At 37.5% G+C, this 26,527-nt stretch overlaps 1 protein-coding gene, 1 long non-coding RNA gene and 1 pseudogene across 2 annotated transcripts; all 3 read left to right on the top strand.

The window, feature by feature from the left end:
• Positions 1-10: 10 nt before the first annotated feature.
• LOC127638376 (eukaryotic translation initiation factor 1A, X-chromosomal) lies at positions 11-6,735 on the top strand. The gene is made up of 7 exons (XM_052119873.1): positions 11-168; positions 1,143-1,226; positions 3,897-4,000; positions 4,898-4,948; positions 5,034-5,115; positions 5,806-5,897; positions 6,371-6,735. Exons 1-7 carry the CDS (start codon positions 153-155, stop codon positions 6,374-6,376), a joined length of 435 nt encoding a protein of 144 aa, XP_051975833.1. The 5' UTR covers positions 11-152; the 3' UTR covers positions 6,377-6,735.
• A 1,751-nt stretch (positions 6,736-8,486) lies between these two features.
• On the top strand, positions 8,487-9,300 carry LOC127634395 (uncharacterized). The gene is made up of 3 exons (XR_007969345.1): positions 8,487-8,516; positions 8,601-8,671; positions 8,760-9,300. It is a non-coding gene; the product is annotated as an uncharacterized LOC127634395 (long non-coding RNA).
• A 3,603-nt stretch (positions 9,301-12,903) lies between these two features.
• The window catches only part of LOC127635806 (MAP7 domain-containing protein 2-like), a 36,117-nt pseudogene continuing 22,493 nt past the window's right edge, over positions 12,904-26,527 (top strand).

The following is a 26,527-nucleotide window of genomic DNA, read 5'->3' as shown; positions in this document are numbered from 1 at the left end:
AATGTGATGTGATGCGCATGCGTAGATTGGTGCTCATAGCGGAAGGATTCGCAAGGAGAGTGAAGAAATTTGACGCTAACCACGATTTGTTTTTTTGTATATTACTGTTACACGACGTCACTGAACTAAAATCGCAGATTTTGTGAACTAACATGCCAAAGAATAAAGGTAAGAGAGATGTGATATATCTTATTGTTCAGAACTGCTTTTAACTGGAAGCTATGTAGCTTCACTCTCAAGCTAACCACCCGGCCTTTGCGAGCAATGCGGCAACGTGACTTGCCACAGCGCTCCATCCATGCCATGAGTTTGATCTGCCAGCCCTTACATGCGGTGATCATGTTGAAATGTTCAGTTCCTATAGCAATTTCTGTTGCCGCCGTTGATCATCTACCACGTAAAGAAGAGATTAATCAATGGTTCTGACATATGTGGATTGCTTTTCAAAATGATTGAATTGCGATTCAAAACTAATATATATTGCGATATTTCAATCAATGTTTCTCATTCGTCTTTGTCAGACTTAAGAGAACAGTTTCCAAATCACAAAATGCATTGTTAAATAAATGTGTAAGTGCCAGTGTACAAAAGAAGACCTGTTTATTTCCTAATAGCTATGTTCATTGCAAAGCCACAAGCATGACCATTATGGCTCCCTATTACTTTTATTTGGTCAATGTTGCAATAAATTATAGTATTTTAAAAAAACAACACTTTAGAAACATTATTTAGTACAATACCATTTCAATACACAAAAGTGTAACGCATTTCACCTAAAAGTTTAGCTTATTGTATGTTACTAACGTTTTTGTCAAAATAAAAAAAAATATCTTGCTTAATGTTAATTTTAACATCTATTTATACATTATTAAATTCTAAAGTTGTATTAGTTCTGATAAATTAATGCACTATGAACTAATATGACATAATGAACTTTATTAATGTATTTTAATTAATTAACAGATTAGCTATTAATAAATGCTTTAAAAATATGTTGTTCATTGTTTGTTCATGAAATCTAATGCACTAACTTATGTTAACAAATTACATCTTATCGGAAAGTATTACAGATATAATTTACCAGGGATTTTGCTTGTTATCATTAAACAAGAGAATACTTAGTCTTCACTTCTTTTCTTCAGGTAAAGGAGGTAAGAATCGGAGACGTGGTAAGAATGAGAATGAGTCTGAGAAAAGAGAGCTGGTTTTCAAGGAGGATGGTCAGGGTAAGTGAACATTAACAAAAAGCAGTCAAGAACATCAAGCGGGACGTCATTCATATCCAGAAATAGTTTGGGTCTATCTTTACTGTGTATATGTACAGTAATACACACTCACTGAGCACTTTATTAGAAACACTATACTAGGGGTAGGGCTTCCCTTTGCCTTTAAAAAAGCATTGATTCTTCGTGGCATGAATTTTGGAAACATTCCTTTGAGATTCTTGTCCATGTTGACATGATTGCATCATGTCAGCGGAGGCTGCACATTCATTCTGCGAATATCCCGTTCAACCACATCCCAGAGGTGTTCTATTGGATTCAGATCTGGTGAATGGGAAGGCCACTGAAGAAAAGTGTTCATTGTCATGTTCATGAAACCAGTTTCAGACAACTTTTTCTTTGTGACCTGGTGTATTATCAGGCTTAAAGTAGCCATTAGAGGATGCACATGGTCAGCAACAATATTCAAATAGGCTGTGGCATTAAAGCGATGATTGATTAGTATTATCGGGCCCAAAGTGTGCCAAGAAAATGTTCCCTACACCATTACACTGCAGGTTGGGTCCATGGATTCATGCTGTTGGTGGCAAAATTTTATCCTACAATATGTGTACCTCAGCAAAAATCGAGATTCGTCAGACCAGGCTACGTATTTCCAGTCTTTAACTGTCCAATTTTGGTGAGCCTGTGCTCACTGCAGTCTCCGCTTGCTGTTCTTGGCTGACAGAAGTGGAATTTGATGTGGTCCTCTGCTGTTGTAGCCCATCTGCCTCAAGGTTCGACATGCATTCAGAGATTCTATTCTGCTCACTACAATTGTACTGAGGGGCTATCAGAGTTACCGTAGCCTTTCTGTCAGCTTGAACCAGTGTGGCTATTCTCCATTGACCTCTCTCATCAACAAGGCATTTTCCGGATGCAGAACTGCCGTGCACCCCAGTATCACGGTATTGAATTACATTGATAATATTTTTGCAGTTTAATATTTGGTTATGAAATATGTCTGATAAACACACAGAAATATTTCAATTATAACCAATTCTTGAACTTTATTTTGGATGTCTTCAACTTTAATCCTTTAACTTTTGATCTTGAACATCAGGACACTTTCTTAATTTGTCATGGTAAAACAAATAAAAAACAAAATCACATGTAAAAAAAAAAATATTTGCAAAATGTACAGTAGTAAAAATATATTTTGTTATTTTATGATTTATGAAATGTAATAATTATTGCCTTGGTTAACACTTCAGATATGCATTTGTTATTTTAGTTTAATTCTAAACAATACCTATTTATTGGCATTTTGTCCAATACTGTCTATTTTCTGCCACATTTTCAATTTAAATGTCCTGCACCCCTAAAGCCATGCACTTTGTAAACCCTATTTAGTGCGATGTTTTACAAATAAAAAATATTATCTGTAGTCTCAATTGTTGGCCTACTGTTGTGTTGCTCTTAGGCAAATTAACAAACAGTTGGCACTTGGTAATGTTGAACGAGTGCTTGAATCCGTTTGCTGCAGTTGTGAATGTAGCAGAAAGCATAAACATAACTTTAGCCTACCTAGTCATTACAAATCATGTAAAACTACATTGAATCCGGTGTTTTTATGAAACAGGGGCTATAATTTGTTATCCTGTATACTGTATTTCCACTTACATTAATCTCTGCAAATTCCATGGGATGGTGCTCATGGAGGTGGTGCAAGTTTCCCTCTTGAGCTGAGTACCCATCTGGGTTACCATCAACGGGGCCGCAGCAAGATAATCTGGGCCGCCTGACTGTACATTGCCCTGGGCCCTTTTCCTATAAAAAAAATATAGTTTAGAATTTGTTGTGGGGCCCCCTGGACCTTTAGGCCCTTAGAATCGTTACTACCTTTCACCGTACAAGCTACGGCCCTGACTATCAGCATTGATGGTGCCTTGTGTGTCTTTAACATACCAAAGCAATCCCAGACAGCGGACTTCAACTGATTTGTCGGCGGAAATAAATGTTCAGACTCTGACATGTCTGTATGATGCGCTCGTGCTGCACTTGTGATGTGCTCGTGCTGCGCTTGTGACACCTGCACGTCACCTTTAATATTGAGTGACCGTCTAATTTAACATGAGGAAGGCACAATTTAAAGATTTATTTTATCTCACCAAGTTGATATGATGCTGTGTAAATGTCTCTTAATTAAACTGATTTGGATTTTAGAAAAGTTCATTATATTTATGCAATGCCGCCAATGAGAAGATTTCAACCGTATGAAAACCATCCGTTTTAAAACCCAGGTATATAGCGAAACCTTGAAACCATTACATCCCTACTTTATAGACTGTTGTGCGTGAAAATCCCAGGAGATCATCGGTTACAGACATGTTTAAACCAGCCCATCTGGCACCAACAATCATCCTAGGGTAGAAATTACTAAGATCACAGATTTTCCCCATTCTAATGGTTGATGTGAAATATTCACTGAAGCTCTTGACCCATATCTCTGTGATTTTATGCACTGCTGCTTCATGTTTGACTGATTAGATATTCGCATGAATAAGGAAGTGTACAGGTGTTCCTTATAAAGTGCTCAGTGAGTGTATATACAGTGTATAGGTAGATGGATGGATGATATAAACTTAAGCTGATCATCCAAGCAGTCAACTAACATCTAATGCCCTTTGATAGAATATGCTCAGGTGATAAAGATGCTGGGAAATGGACGGCTAGAGGCCATGTGCTTCGATGGTGTAAAACGGCTTTGCCACATACGAGGAAAGCTCCGGAAAAAGGTACAATACTGATGATCAGTGCTGTCACATCTGTAGGCTTATGAATCTAAATGACTTAATTGAAAAATTCTGCACAGCTCTGCTTTTCACAAAAGACGTGTTGCATGAAGAGAAAAAAAATGCATATTGATTTGATGCTTATGTCATACAGAAGTATTAAAAATGCTTCTTCCAAATGAGTTCATTAATTCCTCTGGTTCTTTTTAAAGAGATTAGAATTTATAAAAAAATAAAAATAAATGTCTGATTACTTCAGCCCATTTTTGTTTTACAGTGGGCTTTAAAGGAGATCTGTTATGCCCTTTTTACAAGATGTAATATAAGTCTCAGGTGTCCCCAGATGTATCTGAAGTTTCAGCTCAAAACACCCCACGGATCATTTATTATACCATGTTGTAAATGCCTCTTTTTGGGTGGAATCAAAAGTTCTCTTTAAATGCAAATGAGCTGCTCAGATGCCGGGAGTACATGAAGAATCTTATGTTGACTTTTACAGCCAACAATAGAACGCTTATGACACTTACGAAGCTGAGACATTATTCTTATCACTGTAGCTGCTCCAGTGTGGAAAAAAATGGCAGACTGTTTGTAGATCACTCAGGGGAGGATCTATGATAATAGGGTGGAATCCGTCACCAGTCGTGGGCGAGGCCTGCTCTAATGTGACGTCTCTTTAGAGCAGAAACCAAACCATTCATTTTGACACACTGTTTTTGATTTATAGAAATATAAGAAAGAGGAGTTGGTGGACTTTTAACATTGTAGGGTGGTTGTGTACACACTGCCGACTCACATTTATGTACAAACACCATGTAAAAGGGAATTTTGCATAATAGGTCCCCTTTAAACATTTTCTCTGTAGCACAAGTGGTGAACAGATTCTCCTGTCTCTTTCAGGTTTGGATCAATACATCTGACATCATCCTTGTTGGTCTTAGAGATTACCAGGTATATGTTTTTGCAATTTCCATCAAGGTAATAAAAATATTTCTATTTTTGTCCTTGAAATGACCACCTCTTATATTTCTGTCAGGATAACAAAGCAGATGTCATTTTGAAGTACAATGCGGATGAGGCCCGCAGTCTTAAAGCCTACGGAGAGCTTCCTGAGCACGGTGAGTCTTAAAACTGGCTTTAATGAAATATTTTTATGGCATCTGTTGACCAGTTTTGCTTAAAGTCATTGATCTAGGCGGCCTGAGTAACTCGGCGAGTACTGACGCTGGCTCCCACCCCTGGAGTCGTGAGTTTGAATCCAGGGTGTGCTGAGTGAATCCAGCCAGGCCTCCTAAGCAACCAAATTGTCCCGGTTGATAGGGAGGGTAGAGTCACTTGGGGTAACCTCCTCTTGTCGCGATTAGTTGTTCTTGCTCTCAATGTGGCGCGTGGTAAGTTGTGCATGGATTGCGGAGAATAGCATGAGCCTCCACATGCGGAGTCTCCGTGGTGTCATGCAAAACGAGCCATGTGATAAGATGCGTGGATTGACTGTCTCAGAAACGGAGGCAACTGAGACTTGTCCTCTGCCACCCAGATTGAGGTGAGAACGTGCCACAATGAGGACCTACTAAGTAGTGGGAATTGGGTATTCTAAATTGGGGAGAAAAAAGGGGATTAAAGAACAAAAGTAATTGATCTAAAACAAACCATTCTCAACAATAAATGTCAGATGGTAAAGCCCTCACAGCTTACCCACATTCCAAGGATTGTAGAGGCTGTACCTCAGTGTTATTTATTTTGAAGGCACATTGGCTGACTCGTGTGTCCCCTCTTTCTTTCTGTTCTTTCCCATTGTTTTTCTGCAGCTAAAATCAATGAAACAGACACATTTGGACCTGGAGACGATGATGAGATTCAGTTTGATGATATTGGTGATGACGATGAGGACATTGATGACGTAAGTGCATTTTTTTTTATTTTATTTTTTTACCAGCATCAGTAATATCACTGTTGGCATTCACATCAACCATTAACACACAGAATGTTTATGTACATTGTATTTAATGTTTGCCTCTCTATACAAACTTGATTAATGCTTACATTTTGGAGATTCTGGAAAAGATTCTGTATCTCTATTTGTCTGGCACACAAAAAAATCATTGTTTCCATTTTAACCAAGCATATTGTTTTTTGTCCTACATCAATTAAGGTCAAACCGTAATTTAAGGAAACTATAATCATTTTGTTTAGTCTTTATCTGACTGCTGTAAGGGATCGTCCTCTGGGCTGTTTATATGCATACTAATGTTCAATGGCTTCTAATTGCTGTGTTTCAAATCTCTCCCAAGCACATCTATTAAACTTGGGTGGAAGAATCCTAAAGTGTTTGGAAACCTATAGCTTAATGTGTGGTTCTGCTCACTCTCACAGATCTAATTCAGAAGTCAGGACTGCTGGTGGGCTATATTGTTAATCTGAGAGGAGAGGACACTTCCTTGTTGGGACAAATTGCTACTTGGGCCTTACTGATGCCCTGCATCCTACTGCAGCCTCCCTCAAAGAAACACCTAGAGACGCATTGCTTATTTCTCTCTGTTTCTCTATCCCTCCACACCACAATCTCACTACAAAGATTCTATGAGCATTCTGCCTGTCATGTAAATCTATCCCATACATTCACAAACACAATTTAGACTGCATATTTTTGTTATTGTTTTAAAATATTTATATTTTATTCCACTGTGTGTGGTGGAATTTAAAACTCAAACAAATCAAGAATTTACAATAAAAAGTCAAGCCCTTATTTGTTTGGACTGAACTTTATTTTTTTGCATTGTATATTTGCTTTTTTATTTTCCTTTTTTCATTCATTTTCCATTTATTTTAATGTCTCTTTCCCATGGAGTTTTCATGCATTTCCACTGTGTCTGAAATATAAATATACACTGATTATGTACAGATTTTTCTCTTATGGAAAGAAATTGGTACTTTTATTCACCAAAGTGGCATTCAACTGATCACAATGTGAATTTTTTTTTTTTTTACTTAAACTACTTTTGAGTTCTCATCAAAATCCTCCACATGCAGCAATGCTTTGCAGGTCCTTGCCATTCTAGCTGTCAGTTTGTCCCGATACATAGGTGACATTTCACCCCACTCTTCCTGTAACCCTTGTCATAGATGTGGCTGTTTTTTTGGGAAATTCTCACACCCTTTACAGTCTTGCTAATTCCACAAAACTCAATGGGGTAAAGATCCATAATACTCTTTTCCAATTATCTGTTGTTTCTTTTCCAACTCTAATCTTTTCTTTTTGTTTTTCTGTGTCAAAAGTGTCATCTCTTTCTGTCCTTGTTAGAGTCAGTTGTCCTTTGTCTTTGAAGAATGTAGTATACACCTTTGTATGAAATTGTCTGTTTTTTTGGGGCAATTTCAAGCATTGTATTGCCTCCAAACCTCAAAACAATGATTGACTGAGGAGTTTCTAGAGAAAGCGGTTTCTTTCTTTTTTTTTTTTTTTTTTTTAACCAAATATTGACCTTAAGACATACCAGTCTATTGCATACTATGGCAACTCAAAAATGAAGACAATGTTAATCTTCATTTAATGAACCATATAGCTTAAAACTCTGTTTGATATAATGGCAAGTGTTTGTCTACTGCCAAATGAGCAATTTATCATGATTACTCAATGATATGGGGTTGGAGTTATGCTGCTGGAAATGGGACTTGTCTAGATTTGATCAAAAGATTGGTCACTCCCTTCTTAAAATCTTTAGCTGTTGTCTGGAGACTATATTTTCCATCCTGCCGAGACATATCCAGCTGCAGACCCGCAGCACCACCAGTTTCAGAACCCCAGCGCCAGAACCTGAAGTGAGGGGCGGAGTTATTGACAATGAGACAAGCATGGCGGAGAGCATGGTGAGTTGTGTAACGTTGTCTAAAGTTTTTGACATCATGTGGTGGAAAATTCAATGTGCGTGTTCAAGTTTTGCCGTTCAAGAGTTTAATAAACTTGCTTAATGGTTACTTGCATGATGTTCTGATTTTGCATGCTGTGACAGTTTTTACAAGAAAGACCCAAATACTGTTGACTGTGTTTTTGCATGGATTCAGAGCTTCAAACTGTGTGCTGCACAATGTAACTTCATATTAACAAATCTGTTTTATTATTTTGTATTTTTGTTGCAGTAAGATGACAGCCAAAATTGCACCTGGCACATGGATGCTACTGAAAAACAAGGTTGGTTATAAAGAAGTCTGCTAAAGTTGGGAGTGCTGAAGTGTCAAACCCTTAATAAACTCGTGCTTTTTTTTTTTTTTTTAGGATATCCCCAACAGATTGGTGATGTAGACTGTGGAGTCTTCATGTTGATGGTGAGACATTGTTTTGATATAATTAAACCAATGATTGGTGTGGTGGTGTTTTTATTTTATTTTTTTTAAGTTGTTAAATACGGTACAAGGAAGATTTTTTTTAATTTGACGTTTACAGAGATAATGTTCCTTAATTTTTGCTGTTTTCCAGTATGCTCTACATCTTGTTTTGGGAGCACCCTTTGATTTTACATCTGTAAGTAATTACCAGTTCAAGTAATTGACCTTTATGATGTTGTAGCAGTTGAAATATCACGATTTCTCTATTTTTGTCTTCCAGTGCGACTTTCCAAACATACAGAGATGGTGGACTCTTATTCTTCTGGAGAACTTTGGGGTTTTCTCTGAAAGGTAGATACTGGACATTTACTCCAGCCCACCGTTACATTTGCACCCTCTTCTGATTAATTTTAAATTAACCAAGATATATATATTCCAGTGCAGAAACCCTACAAGAGTCCCTTCCATGTGAAGAACAAGCTACGCTTAGCAGCAGTGAGGCGTGTGTGTGTGTGTGTATATATATATATATATATATATAATCTAATAACATATAATACATTTATATGTCACATTTATAAAGTCACATTTTCCTTTAATATTCTGTAATGAAGGAGCTCCCAATAATCCGGCACATGAAAGAAGCTGTGAAATGGCTCCATTCCAACAGCCATCTGCTCAGGGGTCCAGTGGAAGAGCCTCTTTTCATTCGAATGAATGAAGACCACAAGGAAAAGGCCCGCAACAATCTCCTGGAACAGTCAGAAGCTTCCAGAGAGCCCTTTCTATTTCATTTTGTGTTCAGGAATGACATGGAGTTATTTTTACAAGAATGTAAGGACAAAATGGGCCTGAGAGTGAATGCCTCATTTGATACATTTTAAGTTTAATTTATACAGGATTGTCATGATAAAATGGGCCTAGGGGTGAATTGGTCATTTGTTGTATATATTTTTATTGTTTCTTTTAAAATGATGCTTAATTTTCTCTCTTTAGTTTTTTGACATGTTTTATTTTACATAAAGAAAAATGCATGCTGCACATGTTCTTGTGAAATAAAGTATATTTTATATAAAATGCCCATAAGTTTCAAGCATTATTTTTCACCATCATGATCAGGAAGTAACTCTCATAATACAATGAAACGGAGAACTATATACAATTATATTACACAAGATCAATGTTTTAAAATGCTTATTGTACTGTACCTTAAAGAATCATTATAACATACGTATAAAGTATGACGTTTCATTTGTAATAAAAGCAAAGTACTCTCCAAAACGTTAGGTGGCGCTACTCGGTTTCGAACGTAAGCTCCGCCCCTCACTTCAGGTTCTGGCGCTGGGGTTCTGAAACTGGTGGTGTAGCCTACTCTCCAAAACGTTAGGTGGCGCTACTCGGTTTAGAACGTAAGCTCCGCCCCTCACTTCAGGTTCTGGCGCTGGGGTTCTGAAACTGGTGGTGTAGCCTACTCTCCAAAACGTTAGGTGGCGCTACTCGGTTTAGAACGTAATCTCCGCCCCTCACTTCCGGTTCTGGCGCTGGGGTTCTGAAACTGGTGGTGCTGCGGGTCTGCAGCTGGATACTATTGGAACAGTCGCGCAGAGGAACCATTCGTTCACTACTTCATACTCTGAGAGTGTAAACAATCATTAACTTTCCTTCAAGGTACCTGTGATTCGATGTTTGGGTGTAAAAGTAGACTGTAAGCGATTGCTCCTTTTAATAGCGTTAAATTTAATTGTGTGTATTTTTTATTTTCATGTAGTTAAAGTACTTTCACACCAAACACATTTTAAGTCAGTCTGCGCTCTTTTTTTCATATATATACACTCACCTAAAGGATTATTAGGAACACCATACTAATACTGTGTTTGACCCGCTTTCGCATTCAGAACTGCCTTAATTCTACGTGGCATTGATTCAACAAGGTGCTGAAAGCATTCTTTAGAAATGTTGGCCCATATTGATAGGATAGCATCTTGCAGTTGATGGAGATTTGTGGGACGCACAACCAGGGCACGAAGCTCCCGTTCCACCACATCCCAAAGATGCTCTACTGGGTTGAGATCTGGTGACTGTGGGGGCCATTTTAGTACAGTGAACTCATTGTCATGTTCAAGAAACCAATTTGAAATGATTCGAGCTTTGTGACATGGTGCATTATCCTGCTGGAAGTAGCCATCAGAGGATGAGTACTTGGTGGCCATAAAGGGATGGACATGGTCAGAAACAATGCTCAGGTAGGCCGTGGCATTTAAACGATGCCCAATTGGCACTAAGGGGCCTAAAGTGTGCCAAGAAAACATCCCCCACACCATTACACCACCACCAGCAGCCTGCACAGTGGTAACAAGGCATGATGGATCCACGTTCTCATTCTGTTTACGCCAAATTCTGACTATACCATCTGAATGTCTCTACAGAAATCGAGACTCATCAGACCAGGCAACATTTTTCCAGTCTTCAACTGTCCAATTTTGGTGAGCTCTTGCAAATTGTAGCCTCTTTTTCCTATTTGTAGTGGAGATGAGTGGTACCCGGTGGGGTCTTCTGCTGTTGTAGCCCATCTGCCTCAAGGTTGTGCGTGTTGTGGCTTCACAAATGCTTTGCTGCATACCTCGGTTGTAACGAGTGGTTATTTCAGGCAAAGTTGCTCTTCTATCAGCTTGAATCAGTCGGCCCATTCTCCTCTGACCTCTAGCATCAACAAGGCATTTTCACCCACAGGACTGCCGCATACTGGATGTTTTTCCCTTTTCACACCATTCTTTGTAAACCCTAGAAATGGTTGTGCGTGAAAATCCCAGTAACTGAGCAGATTGTGAAATACTCAGACCGGCCCGTCTGGCACCAACAACAATGCCACGCTCAAAATTGCTTAAATCACCTTTCTTTCCCATTCTGACATTCAGTTTGGAGTTCAGGAGATTGTCTTGACCAGGACCACACCCCTAAATGCATTGTAGCAACTGCCATGTGATTGGTTGATTAGATAATTGCATTAATGAGAAATTGAACAGGTGTTCCTATAATCCTTGTGTGTGTGTATATATATATGTATATATATATATATAACTAGACACTGCCCAGTTTTACACATTTAACTCAAAACATAATGAAGGCCAATTATTTCTTTAACAATAATTTTTACTTTAAAGAATGATTAGAAAAAATCTGTTAAATTTACGGTAAAATAACCGCAGCTGTAGAAATTCACTTTGATATATACTGTGGCAATATTTCATGCCTTGGGATATCATTTTGGTGCATGCATATTTTAGTTCAGTACTGTTTATACCGTTAAATGATATAAACTTAATATAGCAACTTTTTGGTACTATAAATATCTGCTTTTCACTTTAAAATGTGTTGTTACACAGCATTGTAACAACAGAAGGCCACTTGCTGACGTGAAATTAATCTAGAGTAGCGCTTCTAGATGCAATAACCAATAAATATGTGGTGCACAGTGTTACACAAACAAAAAACACCATCAAGGTAACACGTGACACTAAAATACAATAAACTACATTATATGAAATAACTACATTAAATATAACATAGAACGATGAGTTTGATTTGAATCAAAAACGTTTTAGAAAATCAGACAAAAAGACAAAGTTAAAAGACTGTGTTCTTACAGTCTTTCACAAGGCCATAAACTACAATCCCATGAAGCATTGCAAATGAAGCAAGCGAGTATAAACCGATTGAAATATATAAAAGTACATAAGGGTGATTGATTAAAATTAGTTAATTATAAGTACAGAAACAATTTTACATTTAGTGCATAATATTCTGTTAAATACAAAGATAAAGGGTGAAGTGAGACCGACTAGGTTGCGTCATTCACAGTACGTCACTGGAGTGGGCGGTCCTTCCTGGGCTTGTTTTGCGGGGTCTGTTGGCCACAGGTTTCTCCGCTGGACTATGGGTAACGTAGTTGTTCACCAGGAATTCCGTTACCAAACACGATTTTAAAAAAAATGTATGGTTATAAAAAATATAACCGAAAAAGAACGTTAGGAATTGGTTCTGAAAATAAATAAAGAATTATAACAATATACGCTGACTTAAAGAGAACGTTCTGCATTTGCTGGGAGGATTAAGATTTAAGATTTTTATTTTATTTAATTTTTTTATTTATCTATTTTTTTATAATTATTATGCCTTACATTAAAAGTGACATTTGACAAATTTTGAGGGTGCCTCATGTGTATGTAGACAGTATTGGGCACTCAACAATGTTATTTTCGTGGGCCGTTTGTGTTCTATGCGTGTATTTTACCTAATTTCACCGCTGTGAATGATGTCACCCAGAGGTTCAGCACTGCTGCGCTGTCCAGCGTCTCTAGTCCTGCACAAGACTTTTCACAGCCCATACGCTTAACATTATTCTCTAATTTGATGCGAATATTCTCTTTACCACTCTGAACGAACACTGGACAACCTAAACCGAACACATCTGCTGTGTGTAGGCCTATCTCAGAACCTCTGAATCGATCAGTGCTGATCTAACAATCTGCGAAAGCGCCACCGAGCGCATTGTGCTGAGATCGTGAAAAGCCGATCGCGTCCCGGTAGCGCAGTGGCAGTCCAGGAAGGAGCTAGTTATGCTGTTTCTCTTGGCTTGAATTTGGAGGGGGAGCATTTCTGCTGCGGCGTTGTCTGTGACATTGCGTCTTGTCAGAGCGGGTCGGAGAGCCACCGGTGGACTGCGAAGATGGCGGAGAACGCTGTCAACGCTGCTACCAATACAACGACAGGTGAGGGACTTGCGCAAAGCCAAACATGCAACATTCCGTTAATATATATAAAACCCTGCGGTGTTCTGGTAGGAAATGGATGAGCATGACGGCATGATGACTGTCAAAAATGTTGTGGGTATAGTTAAACGGAGCGTGATACCAACTTACCATATAAATGATGATGATAAACATGATTGACATGCATAGTCTAATTTCCTAGCGAAAACTTTAATGCTGCTGCTCGACAGGGGAAAAAACCGCTAAAGCTCCAGGTTTATTCTTACATAATTACGGGCCTGTTTCATTCAATACCTTTGTCTTTTTTAGTGTCTGATGCTGACAATGGCAGGTTTTTCTTGTATTTGTTTACTCTTAACGTCTGGCGTAATCAGATGGGGCAAGTATATTTTTGCTGTAGCCTACTACTAGCCTATGTATTTTCATCGGTCATCATGGATGGCAGGTTCTCGAAAGTTGACGGCCGAACACCGCCCAATACAATACAGTCAGAACTCTGATGAGATTAAAGCGGTTAAGGCTAAACCACGTCCATTTGCCAAATTCATTTAATGGAAAATCGATGGAGCAAGATACATCCGGAGGTTCAGTAGCTTCAGGTTTGAGTGGAAGTGTGTGTGATAAATAACCATCATCTGCAGAATTGTCCCTGTTTATTCTCTTAACAAAGCAAGCGTGAAGACTTTGCTGCCTTTTAAAGGCATTTTGATAAATTAAGTTGCCATGGTATTAGAATTTTTTTGTTTATTAATAACATAAGGAAATTAGATAAAAAAAAAACTAAAAAAAAAACTTTTACCTAATAGCTCCTCAGTAAACATCGCACCTTAGATTCTTTTTATTTTTATTTTGATATTTTATCAACAAATTGCCAATTACATGACAATGATCACTTACAAATATATATACTAAATATATAATTTACTAAAAGTATTTATATATACTGTACACTATTGTCAAAAGTTTTGAAACACTTGACTGAAATGTTTCTCATGATCTTAAAATTTTTTGAAATGGGTTTTGAGAAAAATAAAATCGTGCCACAATATTAATTTATTTAATTATAAAACTACAATTTAATAATAAAAAAAGTTTTTGAAATTGATGACTTGGACCAAATAATAAAGAAAAGAAGCCAAGAAGTGCCCAACATAGATGGGAACTCCTTCAATACTGTTTTAAAGCATCCAAGGGTGAAACCTCAAGAAGTTGGTTGAGAAAATGTCAAGAGTACATGTATGCAAATTCTAGGCAAAGGGTGACTGCTTTGAAGATGCTAAAATATAACACAGTTTTGATTTATTTTGGATTTTGTTTAGTCACAAAATAATTCCCATAGTTCCATTTATTTTATTCCATAGTTTTGATGACATAGTTACTATTGTTCTAAAATGTGAAAAAAAGAAATTATGTATATATATATATATATATATATATATATATATATATATATACACACACACACACACACACACACACACACACACACACACACACACACACACACACACGTAGTGTTTCCATGTATTATGGGGACTTTCCATAGACATAATGGTTTTTATACTGTACTAACTTTATATTTTATCCCTTAAACCTAACCCTACCCCTAAACCTAACCCTCACAGAAAACTTTCTGCATTTTTACATTTTCAAAAAACATAATTTAGTATGATTTATAAGCTGTTTTCCTCATGGGGACCGACAAAATGTCGCCACAAGGTCAAACATTTCGGGTTTTACTATCCTTATGGGGACATTTGGTCCCCACAAAGTGATAAATACAAGCTCACACACACACACACACACACACACACACACACACACACACACACACACACACACACACACACACACACATAAAGGGTACAGTATATATAATCAGACTGAAAAACAAACTAAACCACAAACAGACAGGTATGAGTTAATCACAAAAATTACTTTCTTCACATAGAGACATTGTACGTTTTGCTTAACTAGTTTTCAAACCAAGAAGCAGCTTAATGTCAATGTCCTACTTAGAGTTCCCCGCAATCTCCCTTCCCTCTCGGGCCACAAGGGGTCCCCCTATACCTGTCTAATTGAGCAATTGCAGATGTCTAAAGCCCAAAGTACTGTATACTTCGGTCAGATTAGCACGCTGGCGTGACACAAATCTCGTCATCAGCAGAATGAACACACGCTGCACTATTTTACTAACAGCGGGTCTATGAATGCATAGAATGCGCATGTGCTTGGAATTATTTACACTAATTAATGTGTCTATAAGGTGGCAACACTCACATTTAAGTCGCTGTTGTCACTTAGAAGCGCGGGAAGAAGATGCAACCGCTGCTAATTATCAGGAGACAAAGGTAAAAATAACAACAGTTGAAATGCACGTCAAGAGAATCTGAAGGACTATAAAGACATCTTTATGGATCTAAACTCCTGAAGAGAAATAATCCAGTGCCTCATAGCAGTCGTAGCACGTATGTGTATATAATATATGTATACTTTGGGCTTGAGTCTTATTCACAGCTTTAAAACGACATTGCTTTGCCCTGGTTCCTCGGAGGCATGTGAAATTTGTATATCTTATTTAAAAAATAGAATAAAATTGTGTTTTCCTTTAGCCCATTTTTGTTTATGTTTATGGCATTTCCCCATAATTAGACAGAATTTAATAAATAAATGATTTAATAAGAAAGGCCACATTTGGTTGTAGTCCTAGTCTAGGGGTCATGACATGACAAACCAAATTTGCCTTGATCTTTTGGTATATAAGAGGTCTTTGTATCATTAAAACGTCCTGCAAGTTTAATATTTTAAGACGTCCTCCCCATTCTAAACGAATCATTTATTTAATCAAGCTCAAAATACAGCTCATTCTGGATTCATGGTTAGAAGTGACGTGTCGGTTAGAAGTGACGTAACAGCGTTTGCATATGACCGCCTCCAGCACAAGATAACTACGCTTTAAGCGCAAGACAACTACGCTCATTTCGTATCGCCGTGCGCCTCACAAGTGTTCAGTCGATGGACAGCGAGCTCTGACAGAGACTACTTGTGCACAGGAAAATTACGATGCCACACAGATGTGCTGTTCCTGGCTGTGGTCAAACAAAACCTCTGAATAAGCTGCCGAAAGATCAAGACGTCAGGGAAAAATGGATGCAGTTTATTTTTTGCGGACGTCCCAGTCACGGCAGTGTTAACTTAAGCGTTTGTTCTGTACATTTTAAGGATGACTGTTTTGAGAACAAATCTCAATATGATGCTGGCTTTGCCAGAAAACTGTTGCTCAAAGATAAGTCCGTGCCGACTATTCTGGGAACAACGACAACGCAAACTGTAAGTAATCTATTTTAAACTTTAAACTACTTTTTAAAGCGCAATTTCATTCATTATGAATAATCACAGTGTTTTTACTTAGTTTACTTAAATATTGTTCTGGCTGGGGGCGTCAATAATTGATACATAGGCACTGACGTTAGCCAATCATAACAGTGGGCGTTAACACTGAAGTCTTAAATGGAAAACGCCCCCAAAACAGACTGTTTGAATCAGAGGATGAGAAACAGGGTGGGAAAAGGTCATAAATCACTAGATTTTAAAAGTTTTTCTTAAAAAATATATTAATACTATAATTGCACCTAAGGGAACATAATAATACAATAAAAAAAACCATGTCATGACCCCTTTAAAATATATTTCAGAAAGATACATTTTTATACCCAAAGATTTAGAGAAAACTTGTCTTCCAAGTCGTTGGAAGAAAAAATTATATGATAAACGTAGTTAAAAAATAACAAGTCTCCTTCTCCAAACTTAGTATCAATATCAGTATGAAATCTTAGAAAAAGTGTTTTAACAGGATACAGATTCATTATTTTAAAATGTTTTTTTGGCAACAACCATTCATATTTCCAATCAATGTAATCAAATCTTCATTGCCAGAATATTTTGTAGGATATGGGTCTGTTCAGTCAATACATTAGTTATAAAAAAGTTATTCCATCCCCTATCTGTAAAAATAACTCCATTGATCCTTCTATAGACTGTTCTTTACTGGCCTTTGTTGTTTTCTTTTGCTACTTTAAAATTAACTTTTGGCAATATCTTCCAAAGTTTTTAGTATTTTGCCACATTTGTTTTCTACACAATGTTGATATGGCGACAAGTAAACAAATGTTACGTTTCATCTTACCAGCGAGAGTGGAAACATTTAAACCATGTGTGCTACAACTAATACCGCGTTAGTTTGTGCCCCGCTCTCCCCTAGAGATTAAAAATAAACTATTTGACTTTTATAGACAGTCAGAGAGCCTGGAGATAAATGAACAAGAGAGTTCTGATTATGTCTGGCATGATATTAGTACAAGTAATTCTGTGTTAGTGCTATGTTGCATTTTTCATGGAACTGTATGACATTGAGCTCACACATTCACAGTATCTCTAACAGCAGAGCTCATGTGTGTTGTGGGAATTGAAATGGGTATGCAGGATGAGGGAAATGAAAGAGACAAAGAGCAGAAAGAAGGCTTGCAGGACCAGGCTCATCAGAGAACAGTGTATCCAAAGTACTCGTCATGCAGAGAAGGACATAAAAAAGTTGGAAACAGAATATTAAGAACAGCTGTTTAGCAGGAAGAAGACTAAGAACTAAAAAGGAAATTACACTAACACAATGCTTTTTTTCCAATGCTCTGCCAACAAGAAAATAGGAAAATTAAACAAAAAAGTAATTCAATAATCCTCTTGGTATCGAAACTATATTTTAGAGCCCACTGTACCCTTTAACTCACGAAAAGCTATTTTGTTCTGTACTAAACTGCCTAATATACTGTACAGTATATTGATCATTTGGTTCTGTAATTTCTATGTTCACATGGGTGCTTCTGTATATACACATGTGGATAAATGATGTAATGTCTGACTCTATATGTGAATGTGTGTGCGTGTCTGCAGTGAAATGACAGATTGCGATTGAAGGTGGAGTTTGGGCATAGGTCAAGCAGAAGTAACTAGGCCAGATTATAGCTGCAGGTTTATAATCCAGTTCAGAATAAATCAATAGACTGTTCCTAGTCCTACGCTAGACATGACACAGCACAGAACAGTCTTTACCTCATTTCATTTCACTGAAAATCTGTGCTTTGTTTGATCTCTCTATTCTTACATGCATCTCTGTAACACAATTTTATTAAATTTTTTTAACAAGGCCATGACATGTCAATGTCTTTTCAACACGGATGCTTGCTGTCTCACCCAAACTTGTGAAATTGAAGCATTGTTGTTGCTTTCTTTTTTTCCTCAAACATCTGCTAAAGTAATGACATCACCTTTAACTCCAGAAAAGAGACCTCAGAGCAATGGTCACGCCTCGCCAATTTACCAGAAAACCAGCCTTGACAGCTCTTCTATGAAACAAAGTACCGGTAAGCCCCTCTTCCACTTCAGAAAATGTATTCATATAAATAAGTAGAAGAGCCATAGCCTAACGGGCTGCGCTCATGACATATAATTCTGATGTATCATGGGTGACCGGAGTTTGAGTCCTGGCTCAATCCCTTTCCCACTCTTCTCCCCTATCATTTGCTGTCAATTATCCACTGTCCTCTCACTAACAAAGGGTTGGTTGGTTACTGATAACTGAAACATAAAAATATGTATTTTCTCTTGTCATGCTCGAAAGCTGATGCACTGAACCCACCCGCTACCACTGAAAAGAAACCTCACACCAATGGGCATGCTTCACCTTCTCGCCATCTGGCCACTGCCAATGCAAATGCAAGTAAACAAAGTAAGTCTCACCTTTTCTGTTGGTGTTGAGTGAACACCTTCCATTTCATATGATTATTCATCAGTTTTTTAGAACTACCCATTTTTCATTGTGTTGTCTCTTTTTTCAAGACGTGGAAGGCTATTTGAAGACGGATGATAGGATGAGGCTTGCGAAAGAGAGAAGGGAAGAGAGGGAGAAGAGTTTGGGTGAGCACGTCTCTTCATTATAATGTCTCGGTAGAAGCTTGTGAATGCTTCCTTGTAGACATGGGACTTCTTGTATGGAGCAACCAATGGTGTATTAAAAAAACTGTTCTCAAGTCAGCAAATTCATGCACAGGAGGATTTTATAACCCAAAGCCTTGATGTTGCAGTCATTTGCTATCAATAGCAGTAATGACGAGCCCTGAGTTCGATGGTATTGTTTGATAATACGCCAAAATCAAGTCAACAAATTATCTCTTTCTCAGCTGTACGGGAGCAAGCTATAAAGGAGAAGGAGAGGCGGGCACAGCTGCAGTATCAGAAGACGGTAGAAGAGCGATGGAAGCGATTGGAGGAACATAGACACAAGGAGGAGTTTCGCAAAGCAGCGGTGGAGGAGAAGAGAAGACAGCAGCTAGACGAGGAGAAGGTCAGAGATCTATACTCATATACATCTATTATTGGGCACTTACAGTCAATGTCCAAACAAAGCATGATGAAAGCCAAAAACTGTATTATAGACCGAAAATCATGCAGTTCAGAGTCTAGTTTTGGGATTTGGTAAGTTTTTGTATCTTGTGGAAATAACGGTGGAGTTTTTTATGCTCCCACACCAAGCCATGTCTTACCTGATGTAGCCAATTAGAAAGAGGAGATTATGAGTTGGTTTTGGATTGTAATTGTGTATGTCTTATGCAGCCCAGTAGAACAGATGTGTCTTTCTTCAAGGTTAATCTTCACATTTGAGCCATATATTGAGACCCCCACACACACACACATAGATATACACAGTCGTAAGCCCTGTTAACACCACCAATGACATTGCCACTTGGTGTCGCTAGTATCTGTATTATGCAGTTGCTAGTAGTTTTTCCCACTGATGTCGCTCTGCCGCTGGCGCAGTTGTCAGTTGAGTGTACTTCTCAGACAGTCCCTTATCACACCTGCAACAGTATTAGGATGTTTAAGATGATCCCTTACCTGCATTAGGCAACATTTACAGCTAATATCATAAGGTTAAATTTACGATCTTGAACGATTTTCGCCATGACACCATCTGACCAGCTTAAAATATGGGACAAATACGGCACTTTTCATCTTAAAAAATGGGACGATCCCATATTTTACGGGATGGTGGAAACCCTACTGCCTTCTCTCCCACTGGTTGTCACTCCCAAATGTCACTCGTCATTTGCATTAAGTTATATTTTCTCAACTTTGTTGTGTCGCTCACCACGCATATCCCCTCATTGCCTAAACTACAATTTTATGATGTTTCTTTGCTTCTGATCTGTTTATGAGACTCTGGCCATCTGTTACCATGACTCTCATATCAGATCTTCTCAGGTAATGTTTTTCTTATAGTTTGAAAAGGACACAATGTGATCAAGCTGTTCTTCCTATGACCTTTAAAACACAATGTTCTCAAACTGCACTGATATGTCGAATCTCATAACACAATTAAATGTTCATACAATCAAGCCATCAATTTCAATCATCCCTTGTGATTCATCTGCAAGAGTTGTAGGTCATTCAAGAAACAAAACATAGGACTGTGTGGTGCATAATTTCATATGGCACATCTGATTTGTAAGCGGGAACAAAAACACGATTTCTTGTGTTGGGTGAAATCGCATTTTCAGGAACTGCACTGTAATTCAAACCTGGTCCGACAGGCCTCATGGAAAGGCGTGAAGAGTCTTTTAAGTGCTATGCTGATGTTGTTGGTGTAAATGGCTGTAGCTGAAGTGTGTGTCTGGTGCTTTTGTGCTGAAATGGCACACACAGGAACGTCTGGAGTCTCTTATGAGAAGGTCATTGGAGCGGAGCCTGCAGCTGGACAACAGGAATAGACGCTGTGCCTGGGGTCCCAATGGCCCCACTCAAGGTGAGTGTAATGCACACCCATTTCAATGGACAGTGAAAAAGAGAAACAGGCTGTGATGGGCACAAATACATGAAAATGTATTTTAAATAAAAATACAAAATAACTCTGTTTAAATGTATCAAAATAAAATACCAAATACTGTATGGAAAAAAATATTTTGTTTCTTGAAAATACACAAAATACATGTAAAATTGGCCATTCAATGAAGTATCACTATTAGGCTTAATTCTATTTGGACCTATTCTGAATGCAAAGAGTCACATCAAAGTCTCACATTGACCCTTTCATGGTACCAAAATGTAAGTTGCAATGCAACATATACGTTGTGTTCATGTACTTCCAAAATTAAATACATTTTCTTTTAATGCAACAGAATTTGGTGGAATTACAGTCAAAATATGTCAAAAATATGTACTTTAATTCAAAGAATTTACTTTTGTTATGGAAAATAATCAAAATAATATGCCTAATGCTGAGGTCTTGTGTATTTATATCATATAACCAGGGTTGGGGAGTAACGGAATACATGCAACGTATTTAAAATACAAAATATAAAGTTAACAAAATATAAAATAACTGTATTCCACTACAGTTATAATTGAAATCCTTGATAATTAGAATACAGTTAGATTCAAAAAGTATTTTGATTACTGAAGAGATTACTTTCCATTTTATTGTCATTTTTTCATTTAATATTTAGTCCTTTCAGATAGAAAACACTTATACAGATAAATGATGCGATCCAAAGTGGATTTGAACAGCGGTGAAACATTTTCTAATGTTGAGCAGACAGAGAAGTAAGTTTGAAGTAAGTTTGGAGCAGAAGAAATAGAAATAAACCTTGTGTAAATTGTCAGCTTTACGCTAAGCTAAAATTGTATTTCTAGCCATTTTACATGCACATGTTACCAGACACGATCATATTTATTTATCAAGAAAATTCACGTTAGATCGTAATTTCTTTTTTCCTAGTAAGACCTTTTATATTAGGGCAAAAATCATATTCTTGATAATATTTTTTTGTATTGTTTTCCGGTAAAAATATCTAAAAATCATTAAAACAAGATCAATTAGATTTATTTTGTTTTAGAAACCATACTACATAAGATTTTTAGGTTTTTCAGAGAAAGTATTTTTAATGTGTATTTTATCTTACTGTACTGGCAGAGTTTTTATAGTCAAAACAAGAGAAACAAATCTACCAGTGCTGAAAAAGTAATCCAAAATATTTTGAATATATTACTGAACTTGAGTAATCTAACGAAATACACTACAAATTACATTTTACAGCATGTATTCTGTAATCTGTAGTTGAATACATTCCAAAAGTAACCCTCCGAACCCTGCATATAACAGAATGTTTTGCATCGCAGTCATATGAAAGATTTAATAGTTGCTGTAAATATGCCATGTTTTTTTGGACAAGGTATATGTTACCATGTTTTTGGTAATGGTTTATATCAAAGTACCATCTGATGCCATCAATGTACCATGACACTGCCACAGTACGTTTTTGTAAAAGTTAGGTAATGTAAGGCAATCAATTAAAGACAATTATGTATAAAGGTACATGATTACAAACTTGTCAAAATTCCAAATGACAATTTGGCATTTGGGTTACACTGTCCAGGTTACACTGCAGCCTTCTATTACTTGTGCAGAACCCTAATAAATAAATCACGTGTAAAATAGAGATGGACGTTTCGATACTTCCGATACTGATGTGGTATCAAGAATATCGATCCTCACATAAAAATATTGATTCTGAATTTTTTTTGAACTAGTGATCTTTTTATTTAGATAACATGAATAATAATGCATCTCATAAGCTTGTTTTCCACTTCATGGGATTTTTTGTTTTCATTTTTTATTTTTAATAAATTTGCAAAGATTTCAAACAAACTTCTTTCATGATGTCATTATGGGGTATTGTTTGTAGAATTTTGAGGAAAATAATGAATTTAATAACTTTTATAATAAGGCAGTAACATAACAACATGTGGAAAAAGTGAAGCGCTGTGAATACTTTCCGGATGCACTGTATGTAATTAAACACTTGTGTTTGACAGCCGGATTAATGGCTTTACAGTATGTGCATTTGAATGTACATCATTGAGATCCATGTGACATCTGGGCTTTTTCTTCTTCCTGTTGGATGTGTCTTTATAATTTGAAAGCTTTACAGTGTATATTAAACATTGTAACACTGAGGCAGAGTATATTAAAAGGCTTTTGTAAAGCTGGTGTGCTGCTGCAGTGCAGTGTCCTTGTGTTGGTATGATTTTCAACTGGACTTTAGGACACAGTGTTACGAGTGCTCAGGTATCATAATTCAGCTCATCAGAGAGGAAGGACAGGCTGGCATGAGTGAATCAGCACTTTCTCTCTGCTGAGCCTCAACCTATCAGTTTGAATTAGAGTCAAGGAGATTAATTAGTTAAGAAATTGGCTATTGATTGGGGCCTTTGGATTTAAGAAGCTGGAGAATTTTAGAAGGAATAAACGACATGTGTCTAATATTAATTCATCCAAATCATTGTAGATAATAAAATATAGATAAAAAGGAGCTGGATGTTTTTTTTTTTTAAAAATGTTGTTGTTCCATTTGTTTGTATCCAAAATAAAGATATTATAAAAATTTTTAGACACAGCCAACTCCCACTTTTAGATTTAATGGTGTTTTTGACTCTTGTAATAGATATTGTTTCAGATGAAGAGTCCAAATACCAAAAACCAGTTTCTGATCACTTTTTTCTGATATTGTGTATGAACTGGTTATTGAGAAAACAATTTTAGGGCTTGACCATGAAAGTGTGTTCTAATTTATATTAGAACACACTAATAAATATATATATTATATTTATATCATTAATTGCATTGTGTGTTTGAATGAGTAAATTAAGGAATTTGAGTGTGTTTGAAGTCAGATCAGCCTAACTTTTCAGCCCTGCTCATTTTTTCTGGCTGCCAAGCTTTTCGAGAATGTGATGGAAGTGTTCAGGTGTGTGTGCTTCATTACACACACCACCCTGAACATGCATCATGTACACTTCACCTGAGAGTGGTCAGTTTGTCCATAATGCTCTGCTCTTTCTGCTGTGATCTGCCCTGACCCTGTCGCTCAGGTGACTGGGAGAATGCCCTGCCTCCTCTCTCTGCTGCCTCTGCCCTCTCCCATGACCTCGTTGACCCCTCTCCTGCTGCCATCGAATCAGGCAATGGTATGAACCCTAGCTGCCTTCTCTTACCACCTCTTCCCTCCTATCCCCTTGGACTGACACACCATTTCTCCAGTCTTTGGTTCCATCCCAAAACTTGAAACCAGCCTGTTCTCCTTACCCGGTTCCTGCTTGGGTACTTTGCAAAAGGTGGATAGTGTGTTATCATATTTCTAAAAGCTTTTCTTGCATATCTAAATGTAATCAAGCTACATTTTGGTCTCAGAAAATAGACTGTCCAAAAATGCTAAATGCCTTTTGAAAAGACCAGCTTAAATTGTGTGATGCTGGTATCCCTACTAGGTTTCTTAAAGGGATAGTTCACCCAAAACTGAAAATTCTAATTATTTACTCACCCTCATGCCATCGCAGATGTATATGACTTTCTTTCTTCTGCTTAACACAAATGAAGATTTTTAGAAGAATATCTCTGCTCTGTTGCTCCATTCAGTGCAAGTGAATGGTGATCAGACCTTTGTAGCTCCAAATATTACATTTACGAAACATAAAATTAATCCATTAGACTCCAGTGGTTAAATCCATATCTTCAGATACAATATAATAGGTCTGGGTGAAAAACAGAATAATATTTAAGTTCTTTTTTTACCCTAAATATCCACTTTAGAGTAAAAAAAGGACATAAATATTGTTCTGTTTCTCATATCACTTCAGAAGATCTGGATTTAACCACATAGATTACTTTTATGTTTCCTTTATGTGATTTTTGGAGCTATAATGGTCTGATCCGTTTACTTGCATTGTATGGACCTACAGAGCTGAGATATTATTCTAAAAATCTTCAGTTGTGTTCTGCAGAAGAAAGAAAGTCATTCACATCTGGGATGGCATGAGGGTGAGTAAATGATGAGAGAATTTTCCTTTTTTGGGTGAACTATCCCTTTAACTAGCCAGCAAGACACCCTTGGTCAAATAGTTTACCAGGAAGAGCCACACTTTTAGCTTAGAAAAGAATTGCTATACTGGTCCACCTGCTAGACCAGCAACAAACCAGCATTTTCTTGAACCAGCATAGAAATTTATGTTGATCTAAGCAGGTCTTTTCAGCAGGAAAATAGCTGGGGTCCCCTAGCTTTAAATTGTTTTCACACTGAGAGCCAGCAAGATAAGAGTTTTGCAAGAGTTGGCTGTTTTCAAGTATAATAATGTGTTCAGTTATTGTTCCCTATCTGTCACTCACTCGACGTTGTGTCGATGAGTTGACACTAGGGGCCGCTCCTGCGGAGCCCAGACATCTCTGATCTTGAGAAAAGGCCAATGGAAATTTACATAGCACATGCCACTCCCCCGGACATACGGGTATAAAAGGAGTGATGCTGCAAACACACATCAAATATCTTCTTCGGAGCCGAGCGAGCAAGTCACAGAGCTGAATGTGTGTCCTTCCTGATGGAGGGAACGAGACATTGTGTCCCTCCTGCCACAACACTGAACCAACCGCTGAAATGGCCGGGTCTTTGGCTCGGCTTCTCAGTGCGATACCTGATGTGTGTTTGCAGCGTCACTCCTTTTATGCCCGTATGTTCAGGGGAGTGGCATGCAAATTCCACACGACAATTTCCATAGGCCTTTTCTCAAGATCAGAGATGTCTCGGCTCCACAGGAGCAACCCCTAGTGTCAATTCATCGACACGATGTCTCGTTCCCTCCATCAGGGAATGGAGGTTACATCAGTAACCGAGACGTTTTGCTAAGCTACTCACCTATACAATCCATATGCAGCTATGCATGCCTAATCTGAACGCAGAGTGCCCTTAAATAGTAATCAGACTCATAATTGACTGAAATCCCTAAACTAAATTCTATTAAATTGTGTGGTAGTTCAACGGATAGAGCGTTGCACTGATGATATGAAGGACCACCGTACAAGTCCCTAAAAGCACGCAAGTCAACAAATGAACTGCAAATGTAATAGAAGCACTGCAAAATTACATGGTCACATTTGCTTTTTATGACACTATCGGTAAGGTTTATGTTTAAAGTTTTGAGTAGGGAGGTGGGTTCTTTTGATTAAAATCTCAAAAGTATAATTAACCATATAAACCTGTTTGGGAGAAAATTTGATTTACTTGGCATGCCACACAGTGGACATTCAAGCTTGAAACTGCGTAATGTCATTTTGCAAAAATGTTGCTACAGTAACAGAGTTTTCATGAGCTCATTCGTTGTGATTCAGAAGACCTTAGATTACAAAGATAAAAAACAATTGCCTTAATGAGGACACGACTGCCCTAAAATTGGTCATTATATGTCAATTCAAGTTATTGGAGGTCCCAGTGGGCAATGTTAGTTCTGTTATTAGGAAGAGGAAGCGAAACCACATAGACACTGTCTAGAAAAGGCCCTC

This window comes from Xyrauchen texanus, chromosome 4 (genome assembly GCF_025860055.1).
Source record: "Xyrauchen texanus isolate HMW12.3.18 chromosome 4, RBS_HiC_50CHRs, whole genome shotgun sequence".
Classification (NCBI taxonomy): Eukaryota; Metazoa; Chordata; class Actinopteri; order Cypriniformes; family Catostomidae; genus Xyrauchen; species Xyrauchen texanus.
The sequence above is the reverse complement of the archived record's forward strand: the minus strand, read 5'-3'. Positions and strand labels throughout refer to the sequence as shown.